The 16,543-nt window shown below is 38.1% G+C and overlaps 1 protein-coding gene across 3 annotated transcripts in view; it reads right to left on the bottom strand.

Moving 5' to 3' along the window:
• Positions 1–16,543, bottom strand: part of PTPRN2 (protein tyrosine phosphatase receptor type N2) — a 675,251-nt gene that overhangs the window by 537,658 nt on the left and 121,050 nt on the right. The window contains exon 1 of one of the 3 annotated variants that reach the window (XM_064445018.1): positions 982–1,085. The exons of the other annotated variants lie outside the window; for them this stretch is intronic. Coding sequence (XP_064301088.1) covers positions 982–988 — 7 coding nt within the window. The 5' untranslated portion in view covers positions 989–1,085. Of the gene's footprint in view, positions 1–981; positions 1,086–16,543 lie in introns of those variants that run through there. 3 annotated transcript variants of the gene reach the window in all.

Here is a 16,543-nt window from a genome sequence, read left to right as displayed (position 1 = left end):
TGCTCTTACAACCTGCTAGTCCTGAGTGCTAAAAAACCACGTCCTAAACTGATGCACTAAACGAAGTGGGCATCTATTATGTGTTTTCTGATGATATTATCTTCCTTTACCTCAATTTTACATACAGTGTTGTCAAAGAAGAAAACTGACCAAGTCACATGGTTTAAATGAAATCAGGGTTGAAGTGGTTTATGGATTTATTAATGGTACATAATTAACTGGCAATCAGTGAGCTATACATTCAGGATCGATATCAGCAGAAGAGCAGCTAAACCACAATACCAGGCACTTAAAAAATGATTGCAAATGCTTACAATTTTCTAAACACCCTTCTACTGCTAGCTCCCAAATTTCTGATCCCCATAGCCATGTTCACCCAGCTGCCTGAGATGTGGAGGCTCCAGCTCCGTGCATACCTGTACTGCTTTCTTTAATTGAATAATTTGCAGGCAGTGAACCAGATCTCCCAGAGCCAGGTACAAATACCCAAAGTGGGTCCCAGCAGAGCTGGATACCCGCAACCTCCAGCAGAGAGGATGCACGATGCTGGATGCAGGCTGTGAAACTGGTAGGGCAACCTCCAGCACTGGCAAACACCATTTTGACATCGCTAGGTTCTGATTTCTCTCTCCCCACTGTAGCAAGTCCTCATGCTTCTTTTAAACTTCTTTTCAAGCTACCCCCTTTTTTTTTTTTTCCTTCCCTAAGCTCCCAGAAGTCTCTGGGTAACTTCCTGGTTACCATTTAAACCAGCTGATAGCCCTGTTCAGCAAACTTTTGTCCATTTCAATTCCTACTTTAGCACTGCCGGTTTTTGGGTAGTGCTCTCAGGCAGTTTCGGGTATCCCACGTTCACACACACTGTTTACTCTTGTATTCCCCTTTGTGGTTATCCAGGCCATGTTAGTCAGAGGAGGAGCCATGTTGACTCCCCACCAAGTATTACCAATAGGAGATTATACATAATAAAACTATTCTTACCAGACATTGGACAGGAGATGTGATAAATTAGTTGAAGTTCAATGGTTGAGTTCAACCAGACTGCAGTAATGTTTATAGCTAGACATGCCAGTAGACAGTTAGGCAACCCTGGCAACTCATCAATCCATGGGAGGTGAAACTCTGAGGACTTCAAGTAGATGGTGCTTCTCAAGCCTCTGGGACTTCTAAAATAATGAGTTATATAAAATTTATTTAGGAACACTCAAAATTTCCCTCCATACATCAATCCATATCCACAAAACACCACCTGTCAAATGTAGAATTTCTCACAGATGAGAATTTCTGATGCTTAGAATCATAGAATGGTTTGGGTTGGAAGGGACCTGAAAGATCATCTAGGTCCAACCCCCTGCCATGGGCAGGGACACCTTCCACTAGACCAGGTTGTTCAAAGCCCCATCCAGCCTGGCCTTGAACACTTCCAGGGATGGGGCATCCACAACTTCTCTGGGCAACCTGTGCCAGTGCCTCACCACCCTCAGAATGAAGATTATAACTGTTGGCCCTCAAAAACAAATTAGTGAGAGTTAATACCACAAAGAGAAAGCTTTAGAGTTGGGCACCAGTTCATAATAATGCTGTTAAGTTATAACATGAATTAAGCATGGACTCACCACCCAATAAGATTTTATTCAACAAAAAATGAGAAAGAATGCTTGCAATAAAACTGTGAGAAGAACTGGCAAAACACAGATGCATAAGAACATGCAGAAGGAAAATCGATGTTTTCAGGATGTAGAAATTGAGACAGTGTACATGTGTAATAAAAATAAGAGAGTTACTTGCTACAGATTACTTTCTAAGAGGATGCTCTTTGGTCCTGCAGTGTCAGTATACTTTATGAATATATGCAACCTTTGGAAAAAATATTACCTATTCTCCAGAAAAAAGGACACTGATTCTGTTTGTGGTTTTTTGGTTTTTGTTTTTTTGCCTGAAAACATCTCAGGTAAGTATCAATAAGATAAGGAAGACAAGAACAATGATGCACGTCAGTGCAAATGGATAAACAAACTCTTTAAACTTCAAAGATAGCTCAAAAAGCAATCAACAGGGCAAAGAAAGTACCTCAACATAATTACGAAGCTCAGCCATGAGGTTAGTTACAGGCACTTCAAGTTTTCTGTTACATGTTTTGTGTCATAAGTGTGCATAGTTCAAACTGAAAAGTTTGCTATTAAGGAAGAAATGTGGAATCTGTTTTCAAGAGTCTTGTATAACATAGAGGTCCAGGTTATATACACAGAGGAAGTGAACAAAGACACTGAATAAAGCAGATCTGTCAAGTGACCTGTCTGAGAATGATTCTTTACCACAGATTTTCCATTTGCTAAAGCAGAGTTTCTCCTCTAACAGCACGGTCCTCACCAGCAAAGCAGAAGCAAGCAGGCAAGGTTTTGAACCCAAGCGAAGACACACTATCAGCCACCTGCAGACTCCATGCACAGTCTGCGTGGGTGTTCATGCACCACACTCACCACACCACCCTCTGAGGATCCTAGAGATGACAAGAAGGGATTAATTCCCTATTGGTGCTTTTAAGCCGTTCAGGCTCAGCTGATATCTCCCCAGAGGGAACTGGTTTCCCTTCACCTGTTACCATGGCTCTATATCTATTCTGTAAGGGCACCTCTGCAAATAGATAGAGCTTCCCTTCTCCTGGAAATCACAAGTTTCTAAGCTCCCTCACCTTAGGAGTCTCCAGTCTCCACTCATAAGAGTATAGCCATCCCTCCTTCCCTATAATGTGGGTTTAGGCTTTTGCCCTGCCCAGTCTCTGCAAAAACCCTACTCATGTCCATAGGCTGCACGCTGTCTCCTACAGTTCCTTTGCGCGGCGGCTACATGGCTCAGTGTCTCAACCAGGGCACATCTCTCACTGGGAAGGCCAACATCATTGCCAGCCCCAGCCCTGGCAGAGGCACCGGGCAGTCTATACAACCTGAGACCAGGTTGGCCACATCCTCCACCTAGAGCTCCCTTCTGATATGACAGTGTGGTTGGTCCACTACATGCTGGGGAATGCACCCTGGGGTGCCCCTGTGCAGTCCAGTATCATCTTTGGCAGTACTGCTAGGTCCATTTGCAGCCCCTTATAGGGAAACTGTCAAGCAAACAGCTGATTTAGCAGTGCAGTTCCCTGTGCATCCTCATATGTAAATACATTTTAAAAAACCCACATAACAAAAAAACCACAAAACAAAACAATCAAATACAATAATTCTACACTTTGGGGAGAGATTAGAATATAGTAGATTATTATTCTCAACTCCAAGAGTTGCTTTTGTGGAAACCCACTCACATGTAATGTACCAATAAGTATTAGGGGTTGAAAACAAATTGGTTGTACACGCTCAGTGTTTCTGCCTTATTCTCCCTGGTCTCCAATTTACCGACTGGTGAAATATCACTTTTCCCCATTGAGTAAACTCATTAATCTTCTTGAAAAATGTAAATAGTGCAGTTGTGACTGACATTGAAACACTTAAGAGTAAATTAATAATTACGTATTCAGCATATGGTGTGGATTTGGTGTGCAGTATACACAGACTGATGAGAATAAAAATAAATATAGAATAGATACTATTCATTGAGCACAGAGAGACACCTTCAGAGGTTTATGTTCTAATACCTGTTTAAATGTGGACTTGCATAAGCACAAGCTTGGTCACATGAATAAGTGCTTTTGTGGATCTGGTCCACTGATTCTCAATCTCTTTCAGGTACGAAGCCAGAGGGCAGAAAACTGCAATTCTCTCTCCCACTCATGGTCAAAAAAAAGTCACTTCTGTATGTTGGATAATAAATATCACTTGTGACATCATCCTAAAGGGTAAGAAGCGATTTATATTTATATGAATAGACGTGGAAGACAATATGACCTATGGGAATATGTTGACTGTCTTCATGTGGAAACCAGAACTCCAATATTAACAGAAAAATTGTCTCTCTGAAAGATATTTTCTTGCAGCTCGACCAGTATCAACATACACATCTGCTAACATTTGTGTTGGGTAACTACATTTACACACCCAATCATCTTGCAAAAGGGCAAATACCTTGATTTCACCATCAATATAGAAATACTTGAAAACATAAAACTTGTTTTGAAACAAAGAAATATCACTATTGTTACCTATTCAATTTAAATAGACTTTGCAGCTTGCTTTGTTGGCAGAGAAAAGGTTTTGGACCGTGGTGTATACCTAGTGACTAAATATCTCTGAGGAAAAAAGCAGGTCACCAGTGCATAAAGTGGATTTGGGAACTGTTTAACTATGTTTCTTCTCAATATTCATTACAGAAAAGCACCCAGGGCGTCTATTTGACTTTACATTGTTTACTGCAATTTCCTCTCCTGAGAGTTTTAGACCTTGACAACTAGAAGTTATAGTACCTGCCCTCAAACCAAACTCACTCACAGAAGAGTAGTGGTCACATTTGATGTGACTGTGGGATCTGAGTTAGAGTCTAACAGTACTCAGTATTGAAATGCTTCTGGGTTTTGGTCTTGACGCTAAACAGTCAGCATGGCAGAGCATACAAAAATCACTTTGACAGAGACTGGCTTTTTAGATAGTTTAATAAAGAAATCGTTCTGTTCACCCCAAACTATATCAGCAGGGAGAAAGCACAGAGGAAGTGTGATCAACTTTCATGACATTACGTATGGGTATGAAATAGAAGAATTTTGGAAATTCTAAATGCTGGAGTTTCAGCAGCAGAGTATTCAGTTGCATTTTTTCTTTTTTTTTTCAGTTTTGGGTTTGATTTTTTTTTAATGAGTTCAACCTTAATTATCAGAATTAAGCTCTGTTAATTAGGAGAGCTCTCTGATGATCAAAATAATTCTCCTAAATTTAAACCATTCTTAATGAAGGGCAAGGTAGCTAGGAGAAAAGTATTGTAACTCAATGGAAATTAAGCTACTGAAACTCTTCCTGTATATTCTTCATCTTACTCAGGAAGGGTTTATTACATTGTCAGTCAATCACTTCACTTTCCAATAGGCAATGTTGGGCAACTCTTAATTTCCAATTACTAAATAATTTTATAAACTAGAAAATAAACAAGTGCACAGGGTTTTGTTATTGCTGTTTCTCCCCAACGAGCAGCAAGGGCAAGAAAAATAAATGGGAAGACAAGCAGAACAAGAAATAAAAGAGTAAGGATTGGTATGCACAGACACTGCAAGATTAACATGCACAACGGAAATGAAATATTTACAACCAGAAGCAGCACTTCTCATCACACCAGCCTAACTACCTTGAGAAAAGCCAGCTCAGAAGTCATGAAAACAGTAGAAGAAATAGCTTCAGTGTTCTGAAAACTTTTCTAAGGTAAGAAAGAAAATGAAAGTGGTAGGAGAAAAGATCTGAGCATAAGTTTTATATTTTGCCCTTGACTTTTCCTTTCTGCCCTTAACTTCTCTTGTCCATGAAGTTACATCTTGCTCTTGACTTTTCTTTACTGATAGTAAACTGGTGTGGTACTACTGAGGGTTTGGGGATTTTTTTTACCTGAAAATAACACTGTATTTTCTGCAATCCTAGATATGAATGTTCACCTGAGTTTATCCTCCTACTCCCCTCTGACTATTCTTTAAATTGCTATTTGGAAAGTTGATTCAGGTTGGGGGCTTCTTAGCTGTTAATGGTTTCATGAAGCATACAGGATAACACATCTGCACTTCTCCAGTCACTTGGAGCAGACAACATGGTGAAGACAGCCCTGTGCAATCTTTTATTTGCAGAGCATTTCCACAGAAGGAAGATGGAACATGGGCAGAACTGAGCAGGATATGCTCTCAAAACTCTAAATCGGTATTAAGATTCAGAATGAAAATCAGGATGCTATAACTCACTCCTCTATAGACACTTAATAAAATGTTCAGAGAAAAATCCTAGATTTTGAAACTAAATACAGCTACAGGCTTCCATTGTCAAGAATTCACCAAGAGTTTAACATACACCTAAATAGTGTTGCTGAATATTTAACAGATTTCCATCACTTTTCTTTCATCCTCCTCTATGCCAAATAAAATACTACATTTAGCATAATTTTATTCATTTCACATAATGCCATAAAAAACTTTGCAGACAGGTGTAAAACCTAATGTGTCTACTTTCTTTCTTGCACAGATTAGATCTGCCATTTCACTACTTGAATTCAAATGGGGATATAGCTTCCAGTAGATTTGAAGGCATCAGCAGTGAAACAACCTAGTTTTTGAATCATAAATGGAATTTTTTAACTGTTGGCATTCAGAGAACTTTGGCATAAAAGTGCAATATTTTACATTTAAAAAGCAGTAATTAATTCCATGCAAAGCCAACAGCTCACTAGTGATACAGTTATATTTCTCTATTTTCCTCAAAATACTTATGGTAAGAAAATAAGCTAGTTTTATTCAGTAACTACAAGCATTTTCATATAACTACATAGTGTTAGTTAAACTGATAGTAACTGACTCAAGTACGGCCAGTAATTTATGACATCTGCTATTCACAGAAAAGAAGAAAAAGCCCCACTGATCACATCTGCCTAGGATGCTTTATTTCAAAACATGTCTAAACTTTATGAGTAAAAATGCTAAACCCACCACTCTGAGGAGGGTGGCAAAAAGAAATATTGAATATTTGCTGTGAGTGTATGCAAAATACCATCAGCAGAAGAAAGAAAGGAAATTAATTCTCGTTGGAACTTTACTAACCAACCATTCTGCCAAAGATTTGCTCTACCACCTTGCATTTTTTTTGTACTCCTGTACGGAGCACAAATATTGGCACGTCATAGTTTCCTTGTTATCTGTTTAGATAGCTAGATAAAAAAGATACTATATGCAAAATATCAACTTTAAAGGAAGTAGCTACAGCAGAATACTAGTGGCTTCACCATCAAGATGAAGTCAAACCTAACTTGTATTAAAACTGTCTATAGTTTTTGGTCTAAGCTTCAGACATGTAGGTTCATTAGAAAAAGATTTATAATACTTTCCTCATACCTTGTCAGTTCAATTAACTCTGTGGTTGAAAAATAGAGAACACCAGACTGTGGAACTTCTTAAATTTTTAAGATATTAAGTAATGTGACAGGTCACAAATTTGAGCTGAATTAGGAGACATTCTTTCATCCCACCATGAGACCACCCTTCTGGCTATATACTTTATAAAATTATCTATTTTTATATCTATGTAAGACATATTATTTATAAATGTATTCTTGTAGATCACATTAAAATAAGATGATAAAATGCTAAAAGTGTTCATGAAAGAATCTATGCTAGTTTTCTTCAATTTCTTTAGCTAAGCTTTAACACTGGATACCAAAACTAGTGAAGACCTGAAAGATTGACTTAGATTACCATTTAGAATTTCATTATTAAAAAATCGCAGCATACTCTGACTGACACGAATAACAGGGTTTCTCCATATGATTACTCTTATGTGTTTACTACTAATTTACTAAAGTTTCCTGTGTAAAAAGAAGAGAGACATACATTGGAAAAATTGTCAATTCAGTTCAAAAACCAGAGGGCAGCCACTGGGCAAGACTCAAAAGATGTGGTTGGGGTTTTTTTTGTTGTTGTTGTTACTATGACCACAACAGCAGAAGTTTAAAACGTTTAGCAAGATTCAAGTTCTGGGGAACTGCTTCCCTTCAACTGGCTGAGATACTCCAGACCAGTATTGCCATGAGTTTGCCATAACTCCTTTGAGCCTGCTCCAAAAGCAAAAAAGCACAAACAAAATGAGAAAAGACAAAGAAGAATGTAGGAGAGATCAAACTGTAATAATTTAGTTGAGTTTCAAAGTTGATCACTAAGGTTCTTAATCTAGTTCCACGATTCCCACATCCTGGCTGACCCTCTTTCCTCTTCCAATTACCAATTTCCTATGTGATTTTCTAAGTAGAGCTTTCATTGTAGGGCTAACCTTAGAGCTACATCCAATTTAGTCTTAGCTTGGTGAAAGCATCCACAATGCTTTCCACAATCTACACTCAGCTCATATCCACTCTCGTTCTACACCCAACTGTCCAACATGCAAAGGCTTCCCTGAATTACCCTGAGGCTACTGGCACCAGCTACATAACTTAGTCAACTCCTGGAAACCTTGTTTCATCTTCTTCAACACAGTTCAAAAGTTTTCTCCACCAATCCAGTTAACTTCCATCTTAAAATGGTCTAGAAACAGTCTCCAGCTACTGTTTTTCTCTGAGCTGAATCTTCCTTGTCGCCAAGAATTATGATCATTTGCAGAAAACAATGTTAACACAAGCATCCCTTCAAGAGGAGGCTGCTCTAGGGCTGGAGACACAAGGAGCATATGGCAATAGCACCTTCATTGCCTCTCTGAGAATGGAACAGTGTATTCTGCTAAGAATAACCCATGGTGATTTGATGGAGCATACTTCTAGAAGAATAACGTCCTGTACAGCCTGCAAGTTTTGGAGCATGACCACAAATGCCCAGTGCCTCAGTGGATCAAAAACTTCTGTGTGAGCACTGACCTGCAAGTATTTGTATGAGGAGCCTGTCCTGCTTCTTGGTGAACAGAATTACAGATGAGTGCAATCAGGTCATCTGCAATTTGTTATTACTGTATTCTTACCTGGAACTTACCTAATTAGATTTCTACAGCTCAGTAGATCCTTGTTTTAGTAAAGACAGGTCTTTGCATGGCACTCTGCTGCATGAATTTCTTCTTCCAGTCCACTGATACAAACCTATGTCATTCCCAGCTACTGTTCTCACTGAGCACTTATGGAAAGCCAACATCAAACCTTTCGTCCCCCAATAGGATAGCAAAACGATTTACAACATAACATTTCTGTTCAGGTGCTGGGAAATACAGTGGGAATGCACTTCAGACTCTGATGCAGACTCACTATATGTTGTACACTGCAACACAATCCATTTATGCCCCATGTGAAAGCTAGCCTGCATCCCCCCAGCAAGACTAAACTTTAAATTTTAAAAATCTTTAAAATTAATTTAGAGGTTTTATTACCCAGACAATCAATATGTTGGGGCAACTCAGTAAATAAGAGCCCACATTAACCTTGCAGTGCAGATGCAGTGGCACTGTGGATCAATTACATTGCTTTTATTTCAAACAGAAATGTTTTTTTATTTCACAGGATAGGTGCCAGTACGGCTGTAGTCTTCAGTTATGTATTCTGCTTAGAAATAGAAATGTTTGGGGGGTTTGTTTTCTTTCTGTTAAAAGTTGAGGCATCGACACACCAGAAACAACCAAAATGCTATGACAAAAACATCTGAAGCCTTTGAAACAGATCAAAAGTATAGTGATTTGTTTGATCTAATTTGCTTTAAAAGTGAATATTGAAATATTTAACATGCTTAGTTCCCACACAAGAAAAATACTGTGCAATTCCCCTCTTTCCCCCAACCCTGAAATCTCTGATACCTCCTTCCAGCTTTTTTCCTGTAAAAAGCTTCTTTTAGATCTAAATATGGTAATCAACAGGAAGAAACAAAATTACAATTGTGAGCAATATTCCATTCTGCAGTGAGCTAAATTTGCTTAACCTCATGATCAAAATGTACAGTACGTCTCACTACTTGCTCTCATGTTTGTAGCAAATTAATATTCTGGTAAGGTGCACTCAGTGTGAGACTGAATTCACAAATGCTGTTATCAACAATAAAATAAATAAATCATGTTTCATACTAAGACATCATGGCTTTTTTTAGATGAAAATTATCCTTGAAAACAGGCATAAAACATAATCAAATAGACAAAGAAAAGAATGAAAGAAAATCTCAGAAGGGTTTAAGTATTTGAGATAAAAGACATATAAAACAACTTTGGATGTAGGGGAAAAAAACACTCTTGAATAAGAATAGAGAAATATTGAACAGAAGCAATATTTTCATGCTTCAGAGCCTGTGTTTCTTCCTTTCAGTGATCCCCAGTGAAACCAGTAAGAATGTATACAAATATGCACTGGAAGAGCAATATCAAATTATGCAATAAATTTAATAGAAGCAACCCAAAGATTGCAACTATACTCACTATGTGATAAGGTATTTCATACCTTCCTATTATATCTAGACACAAAGGATTGTAATATTTTATCCTGATACTTTATAAAATTCCTTCAACATTAAAGCAAGAATTACAGTGGAGAACACGGAATCAATTTTTCTTACTAATAGTTTAATAGCAGGCCAACATTTTCAATAACAACCAAAGAGATCATATCATTCAGCATAAGCAGTACTGCGTATTGGAGTACTATATTCTTTAAATGCATTCTCACAGCTTGAGTCTGCTTTCAGTATTTGATTCTTAGTCATGGAATATGCAGTCAGGGTGAGTTTCCATTTTACTGTCTAAAACTTTAGTTTATAAAATTCTTCTCAGATGACTTTACAAAAAAATTATTTATTCAGGGAAAAAAGTATTCCATTTGACAAACTACTGCACTCCTAATTGATTAAGCTTAGGAATTCCTAAGCTTAACCACGAAGTCAAGATGAGGCTTACTTCATGATCACTTCCGCTTTGTGCTTTACTTTTCCATCATTCATCAATTCTTCATTGAAAACACTGCATAATTCTACTTGCAGCACCTAATATAAAACAGCAGCCCCCCACCTCAGACATTAAGGCATTGCCACACTCTTTTCTTAATGGCCCTAGCTGCCCTCCTCACACAAAATCCAAGTTCATTCTTTCTACAAGACCAACTTTTGTAGGGATACAACTACCCTGTGCACGCATGAAAGGAGATATTTTTTACAAGGGTCACAAAAGACCCCCAGTTCTCCTAGCACTTGGACCAGCAGCAGTATCACTTCCACATTGCTAAGAGAAGGCAACTGGACCAGCCCAGTGCAACCAGCATCGCTGTGAAAGTCACAAGTTTTACCATATTGTCCATGACGTTGATGCAGATGTTGCCAAAGGTACGGAAAAGTATTACTGTCTTCTGTACCTTCTGATATCATTTTGTTGGCGTTATTCTCAGAGTCAATTATCTGAGTGGCAGTCACTGGACAGCTTGGTAGGAAGCTAAGCACCCACAGCCTGGACGGTGCCCAGCGCTCAGGCTGGTGCTGTGCCTGTGCTGTTTGCTGTGCAGGAAGTTTTAGCCTTAGGGCATATCAGAGTTCCAGTACCAAATGTCTCACTTTGTCCAATTACAGCTTTAGACATTCACAAAGTAAAAATCCAGCAATTACTTGGGTCATCACACCTTTCAGGGCACTTCATTTCATATGTCTTGGGACTAGTTTTAAGTATTTTAGGCACTTGTATTAGCAACAGAGGGAAAAAAAATTACAAAGCCAAAGTTGAAACCTAATTGGCCTCAACAATGCTAAAAAAGAAGCACAAATTAATCCCATAATCAATAGGCGCTTAAGCAGTCATATTTTCTACAAGTCTGTGCCAGAAAGTTATGTAGAATACAAGGACTCCAGAGGACAAAATACTGGAAACAATTATGAAAGACGGGCTGCAATGAGACTAGGTCATCAGCAATACTTTTCAACTTGGCACACGAAAAATTAATGGAAGTTTCTTAATTGGCTAAACCACATCTGTTTAATATTCTGACAGAATTAACAAAGAAAAGTAGAGTCTGTTGCTGCCACTGAGGCATGTTAATATAAATCTGATATCTCGTGTGATGATAAGCCAGTCGTTTTTATAAATATTTCTACGAGGAGTAACATTTTCCTAAGCCTAAAACATCCTGAATGACACAGCTCTTTTCTGAGCGAATTATAAGCCAGTGGCTCCACTGATTTCCATTGGATGCTCCTAGTGAGCGAGGATGATAGAACAGTAGCCCAGAGATATACATAGAAATGATTGTACCCTTGCAAATGATAAACAAACAAACAAACAAAAAAGAAAGTTCTTTCTAGACCCCCATTTACCCTTTCAAATGCATATTTACCCAGTGCAATGCAACAGCATGTCAGAGCTAGCCAAAGTAGCACATTTATACAGCACCATGCAGGGATATTAGCTGAGGTCTCAGAGAGAATATAACCTCGTTAGAGCAACATTGTGCATGGGCTAATTAGGCCTGCCTCTCAAGCAAGGCTAATTATTCCCAGTACAGCACCATACTGATATCGCTCTGCTACTTCTGGGTTCTGGAGCTAGATTATTCAGCAGTAGCTCAGGGATCTCTGCCCCACACTATATTCAAAATTGTAAACAAAATTGTGAGAAATGGAAGTATTATTCTGAAATAGCGGCATGATGCACTGCACTATCTCGCTTCATCTATCAAGGACATCAAAATGAAGGATTAACATGCCTATGCACTGAGATAATCTTTTAAATGGGAAATTCTACAACTAGACCAACATGTGTGCTAGAGAGAAAAGTTGGACTGAGGGGAACAAACATCCCAGGACTGGAGCCTGGTGTCACTACAGTCATCCCACTAGGCACGTGGCACACTTGGTAGGCCCTAACAAACAAAAAAGTTAAGTAAAGGCTAAAGAGAAGGTCAAGACTTCAGCTGTTTTTCTTACAGACCAGCTTTGAGTAAAAACTAGTGCAAAACGAAAGGTTTCTTACTCCGTCAGCAAGGCAGGTCCCAAACTGTTAAAGTGTAGATCAGAGTTCCTGTATGTGATGGAGTATTGGCCATAGTTAACGGAGAAACCTTAGGACATCTTAGCACAAGTTTTAAGGCTTAGGAGAGTTTATCTTCGTTGTTTCAGATGCAAAAGCTGATAGAAAAATCTGTGTCAGTGAGAGGCCTTAGAGAACCCAAACTAGAAATAAGCGAGCTGGGGCTGGAGCCCTCTGCCCTGGAAGCACGTGAGGTCCCACCCCTGGGTGCAGCTGCAGAGAAGACTTGTGCACCTCGTGGATTCAACTAGGCAACAGTGATCTGCATTGGATAAGGAAAAAGGAACTGTTTGACATTCAGTATAAAAGGAAAACCAGTGTTTTTACATAAAGTATACATAAAGGAGTCAACAAAATCATCATGCACAAGGCCGCCAGGAGGCTTCGTATTTATTCAGTGGAGAAGTATTCTTTGTATCTTTAATCCAGCTATCTTCTTATAAAAAAAATAAATCTTTGAAATAAAAAGGCAAGGTGAGGTTTCTCTCATCACGACAGAACTGAATGCATCTTGTTTCAACACATCTCTAACAAGCAGCCTAATGTACAAGAGTCAAGATTTAATAAACTCTGCTAGGATTTGAGCCCTGCACTGCCAACACACACTTTTGTGGTAAGACTGAATTGCCAAGAGCTTTCCTTTAAGGACAGTGTTTTTGTCCAGTTCTTGTTATGATGCCAGGTGACGATAAATCTAGTTTTCAAAATAAACTGTCATAGGAAAAGTAAAATAACAGAAATGTGAGCTAACATTGGAAGCCATTGGCATATTGTATCCACTTGTTTTTCTAACTGGCAGCAGTTACTAGTATAAAGATTTGAAAGTACACATAACAAGTTTCTAATTAAAATGAAAAAAACAAACAAACTCCCCACCCCACCCCATGAAACAGAGCTGTGATGACAGTTTGATTCCTAGAATTCCAATAGAATTAAACAATCAGTTTTGATAAGGAGAGCACAGAGACAAAGCAGAAAGACATCATCAATTTAAAGTCAATTTACCTTTGTTACTAGGCTCTAAACGAACACCTCTTCTGTAATGGCATAAGTGAAGAGTTCCTTTGGAGTTTTACTTAAAACCTACCTTACACAAAAGACACTGGTCCAAAAATGAAATCCTGGGCAACATGGTAATAAATTAAGTCACAACAATATCAGGATTAATTTAATCCCACTCCTTCCTGCTGCTCAACCTGTCCATTGTAATTTTTTTTTAAACCATGAATGGAGGAATTCACTGCATTGGCCACTCCTTCTCTCATTACAATTTTTAGAACCTCTACCAATGCCTAAAATACAACATTTTAACTCCAGCAGAAGAGTGGCAAATGCCATAAAGTCTACTAGTATTGGACTACTGCAAATTTACAGACAGAGGCATAGAAGTCAAAAAGTGCATAAATCCTTACACATGAGAAAATACTGATTTAGGGAACAGAAGGAGAAGAGATTTTGTTCAAAACTAATTAATTCATAAAGAAAATTTGAAAATCTCAGTCTGTAGAGAAGAGAAATACTGATAGCAACTGAACATTTACTCTTGAACATGCATATCAATATTTCTGAAAATGGAGTGGAAAATGGATATCTATTCTGCACAAGCTGACAAAATGAAAGGTTTAGTAACACAAAGATTATCCCATCCAACTTCCACACTTGTGTACTGTTTAACATGCTAGTGCCTGATTGATTCTGATAAAAAGATATAGAATATATTGCTAAAGCTGGTGATATGCCAAGTACTCAGTGGTGCAGTGACAAATAGCCTTCTTGATTCCTGACAAAATACTCCCTCTGCTGTACAATATACACTGTTACATAAAGCCTAATGCACATATATACATATTTAAACTATTAAAAGGTCATGGCTTTCATAAGCCAGACAGTTCACTCTAAGATATTTTTTTTTCTGAATGACCTTGCTGAAAATAGAAATATTAATTTTATCTACCAAATATAGAGTTACTTGTGACTTAGTTAAAACAAAGAGGATGAATATGCTAAGGTATAAAACTATATAGGTGCCCAGGCCTCAAAGTCTATAACATTCCTAAATTATTTAGTTCATAGTGAATGTTAGAAAATAAAGGCTCAACAGCCGAGTATAGACATAGATAGATATGTGAAAATAAAGATATCTAAATATAAGGACTACAGAACAAAGGAATAAATTCAGCTGTAGTTTTCTTTTGTTTGTGTTTTACTGCTTCTATTATATGCCCAGAATTTTCTTTCATCCAAAATTGTTCTGTCTCCATAATTTCATCATGTCTTCAGAGTAAATAGTAAGGTGGCTAACTAGACTGAAAAGCTTAACTTTTTTGATGGGCTGGAAAAATATTTCCAGATAAATTTTCCATTTAGAAATTTTCTAATCCAAACTACATAAAAAGACTCGGAAAACCAAAGGCATTCGGGAGACCACATCCGGGACAAACTGAAACGGGTGTGCTGAGTACACTGGCATGAAGATCTGTCCATCCCATGTAAAACCAGACCAACCCACAGTACATGAACTCCTGGAGTGGCACCTACATGCCATCCACATGCCACATGTGTTGCAGAGTCTCTGTGCCAAAGAACGTGAATGACGCCTCCAAGTTTTATCCTAAATCTGTTTTAATATTTAGTGGGCACAACCTCCCCCTCACCCCCAGAGAGGGCCAAAGTACGTGCATAGCCACAGAATAAAACACTATTATCCATAAACAGACGTTATGATTTTCAGCTTTTATAAAAGTTAGGATTAGTTTTTAAGGATGGAGATTAGGTTTTTTGTGTTCAGATAGTACACTAATCTACTTCAATTTATATTAGTAGTGCCTGACACAAACACTTTGTTCCTGCCCCAGGCTCTTCCACTCATAAAATGTGGTTAGGAAAACAGTAATTGAAGAACAAAATAATCTTCATTTCATGTTTTCATAATATATGTTTTGGGTTTATTCCACAGAGGTGTTAAGAAATATAAGTTCTAGTTTAAGGCATATTTTCATTAAGCACTAAATTTCATTAAAAATTCAAATTTTACCTAGCTGTCATGAAGGTCATTTACAGAAATTAGTAATTCCAGGGCAGCAAGATGAAAACACTGTAATAACAATAACGCTGGTTGTTTGCAAAAACAAAACCAGAAGATAATTTATTTCCAGAAATTCCATTAAAATTATTCTTTTTAAAGTAAAAGTTAAAAATTAATTACTTCTAAGGGTACTTAGTAGTAACCAGGGTTGTTTGGTTTTTTCTTATTTTAACATTAGTAGTTGATATAACTCCTTTGTATTTCAGAAACATGTCAAGAATATATGATTATCCAAAGAACGGTATTCAGAAGAAATTCCTTTTGTGTTTTTCTCATAGGAAGCTCAATAAACATTATTGTTTGCTTACTAACAGATAACAATAGCAGCTAGCCGCAGTGTACGCTAAATTGCATAAACGGGGGGGGAAAAAAAATCCATATTGTTCCTATCACCCCTTTGGGTAGCCGGGCCATATGGACATAGACCAGGAATTACAACTCCACTCAGAACAAGAACGAGGGCACGATGTATTACAGCCCCAGCATCCCACTACAGTCCGTGTTTAAGCAAAGCTTGGCAAGACCGGCCCTTTGCAGTATATCAATGCTGCCACAGGATGGCAGAAAGAACACCTGATAATTTCACTGGCTTTGCAAATTCCCAAGAGGTTGGCGAAAGCCTGTAACCGGCCGAATCCTCTGCTGCCCGTGTCCTGCCGCATTTGCAGAACAAGCGTCAATTACAGGCAGGGTCTCACTGGCAGAAGCTCACACAACACTGTGAAAAGCCAGAAACACTATAAAAATTATGAGTAGTTTTAGTGCTACTCATTTCCACGTGATAATCTCTTAAGAGCTACAAAAAAATAGTACGGCAAAACGACAGCGC

Source organism: Phalacrocorax carbo, chromosome 2 (assembly GCF_963921805.1).
Source record: "Phalacrocorax carbo chromosome 2, bPhaCar2.1, whole genome shotgun sequence".
Classification (NCBI taxonomy): Eukaryota; Metazoa; Chordata; class Aves; order Suliformes; family Phalacrocoracidae; genus Phalacrocorax; species Phalacrocorax carbo.
Note: the sequence above shows the minus strand (reverse complement) of the source record. Positions and strands in the feature narration are given on the sequence as shown.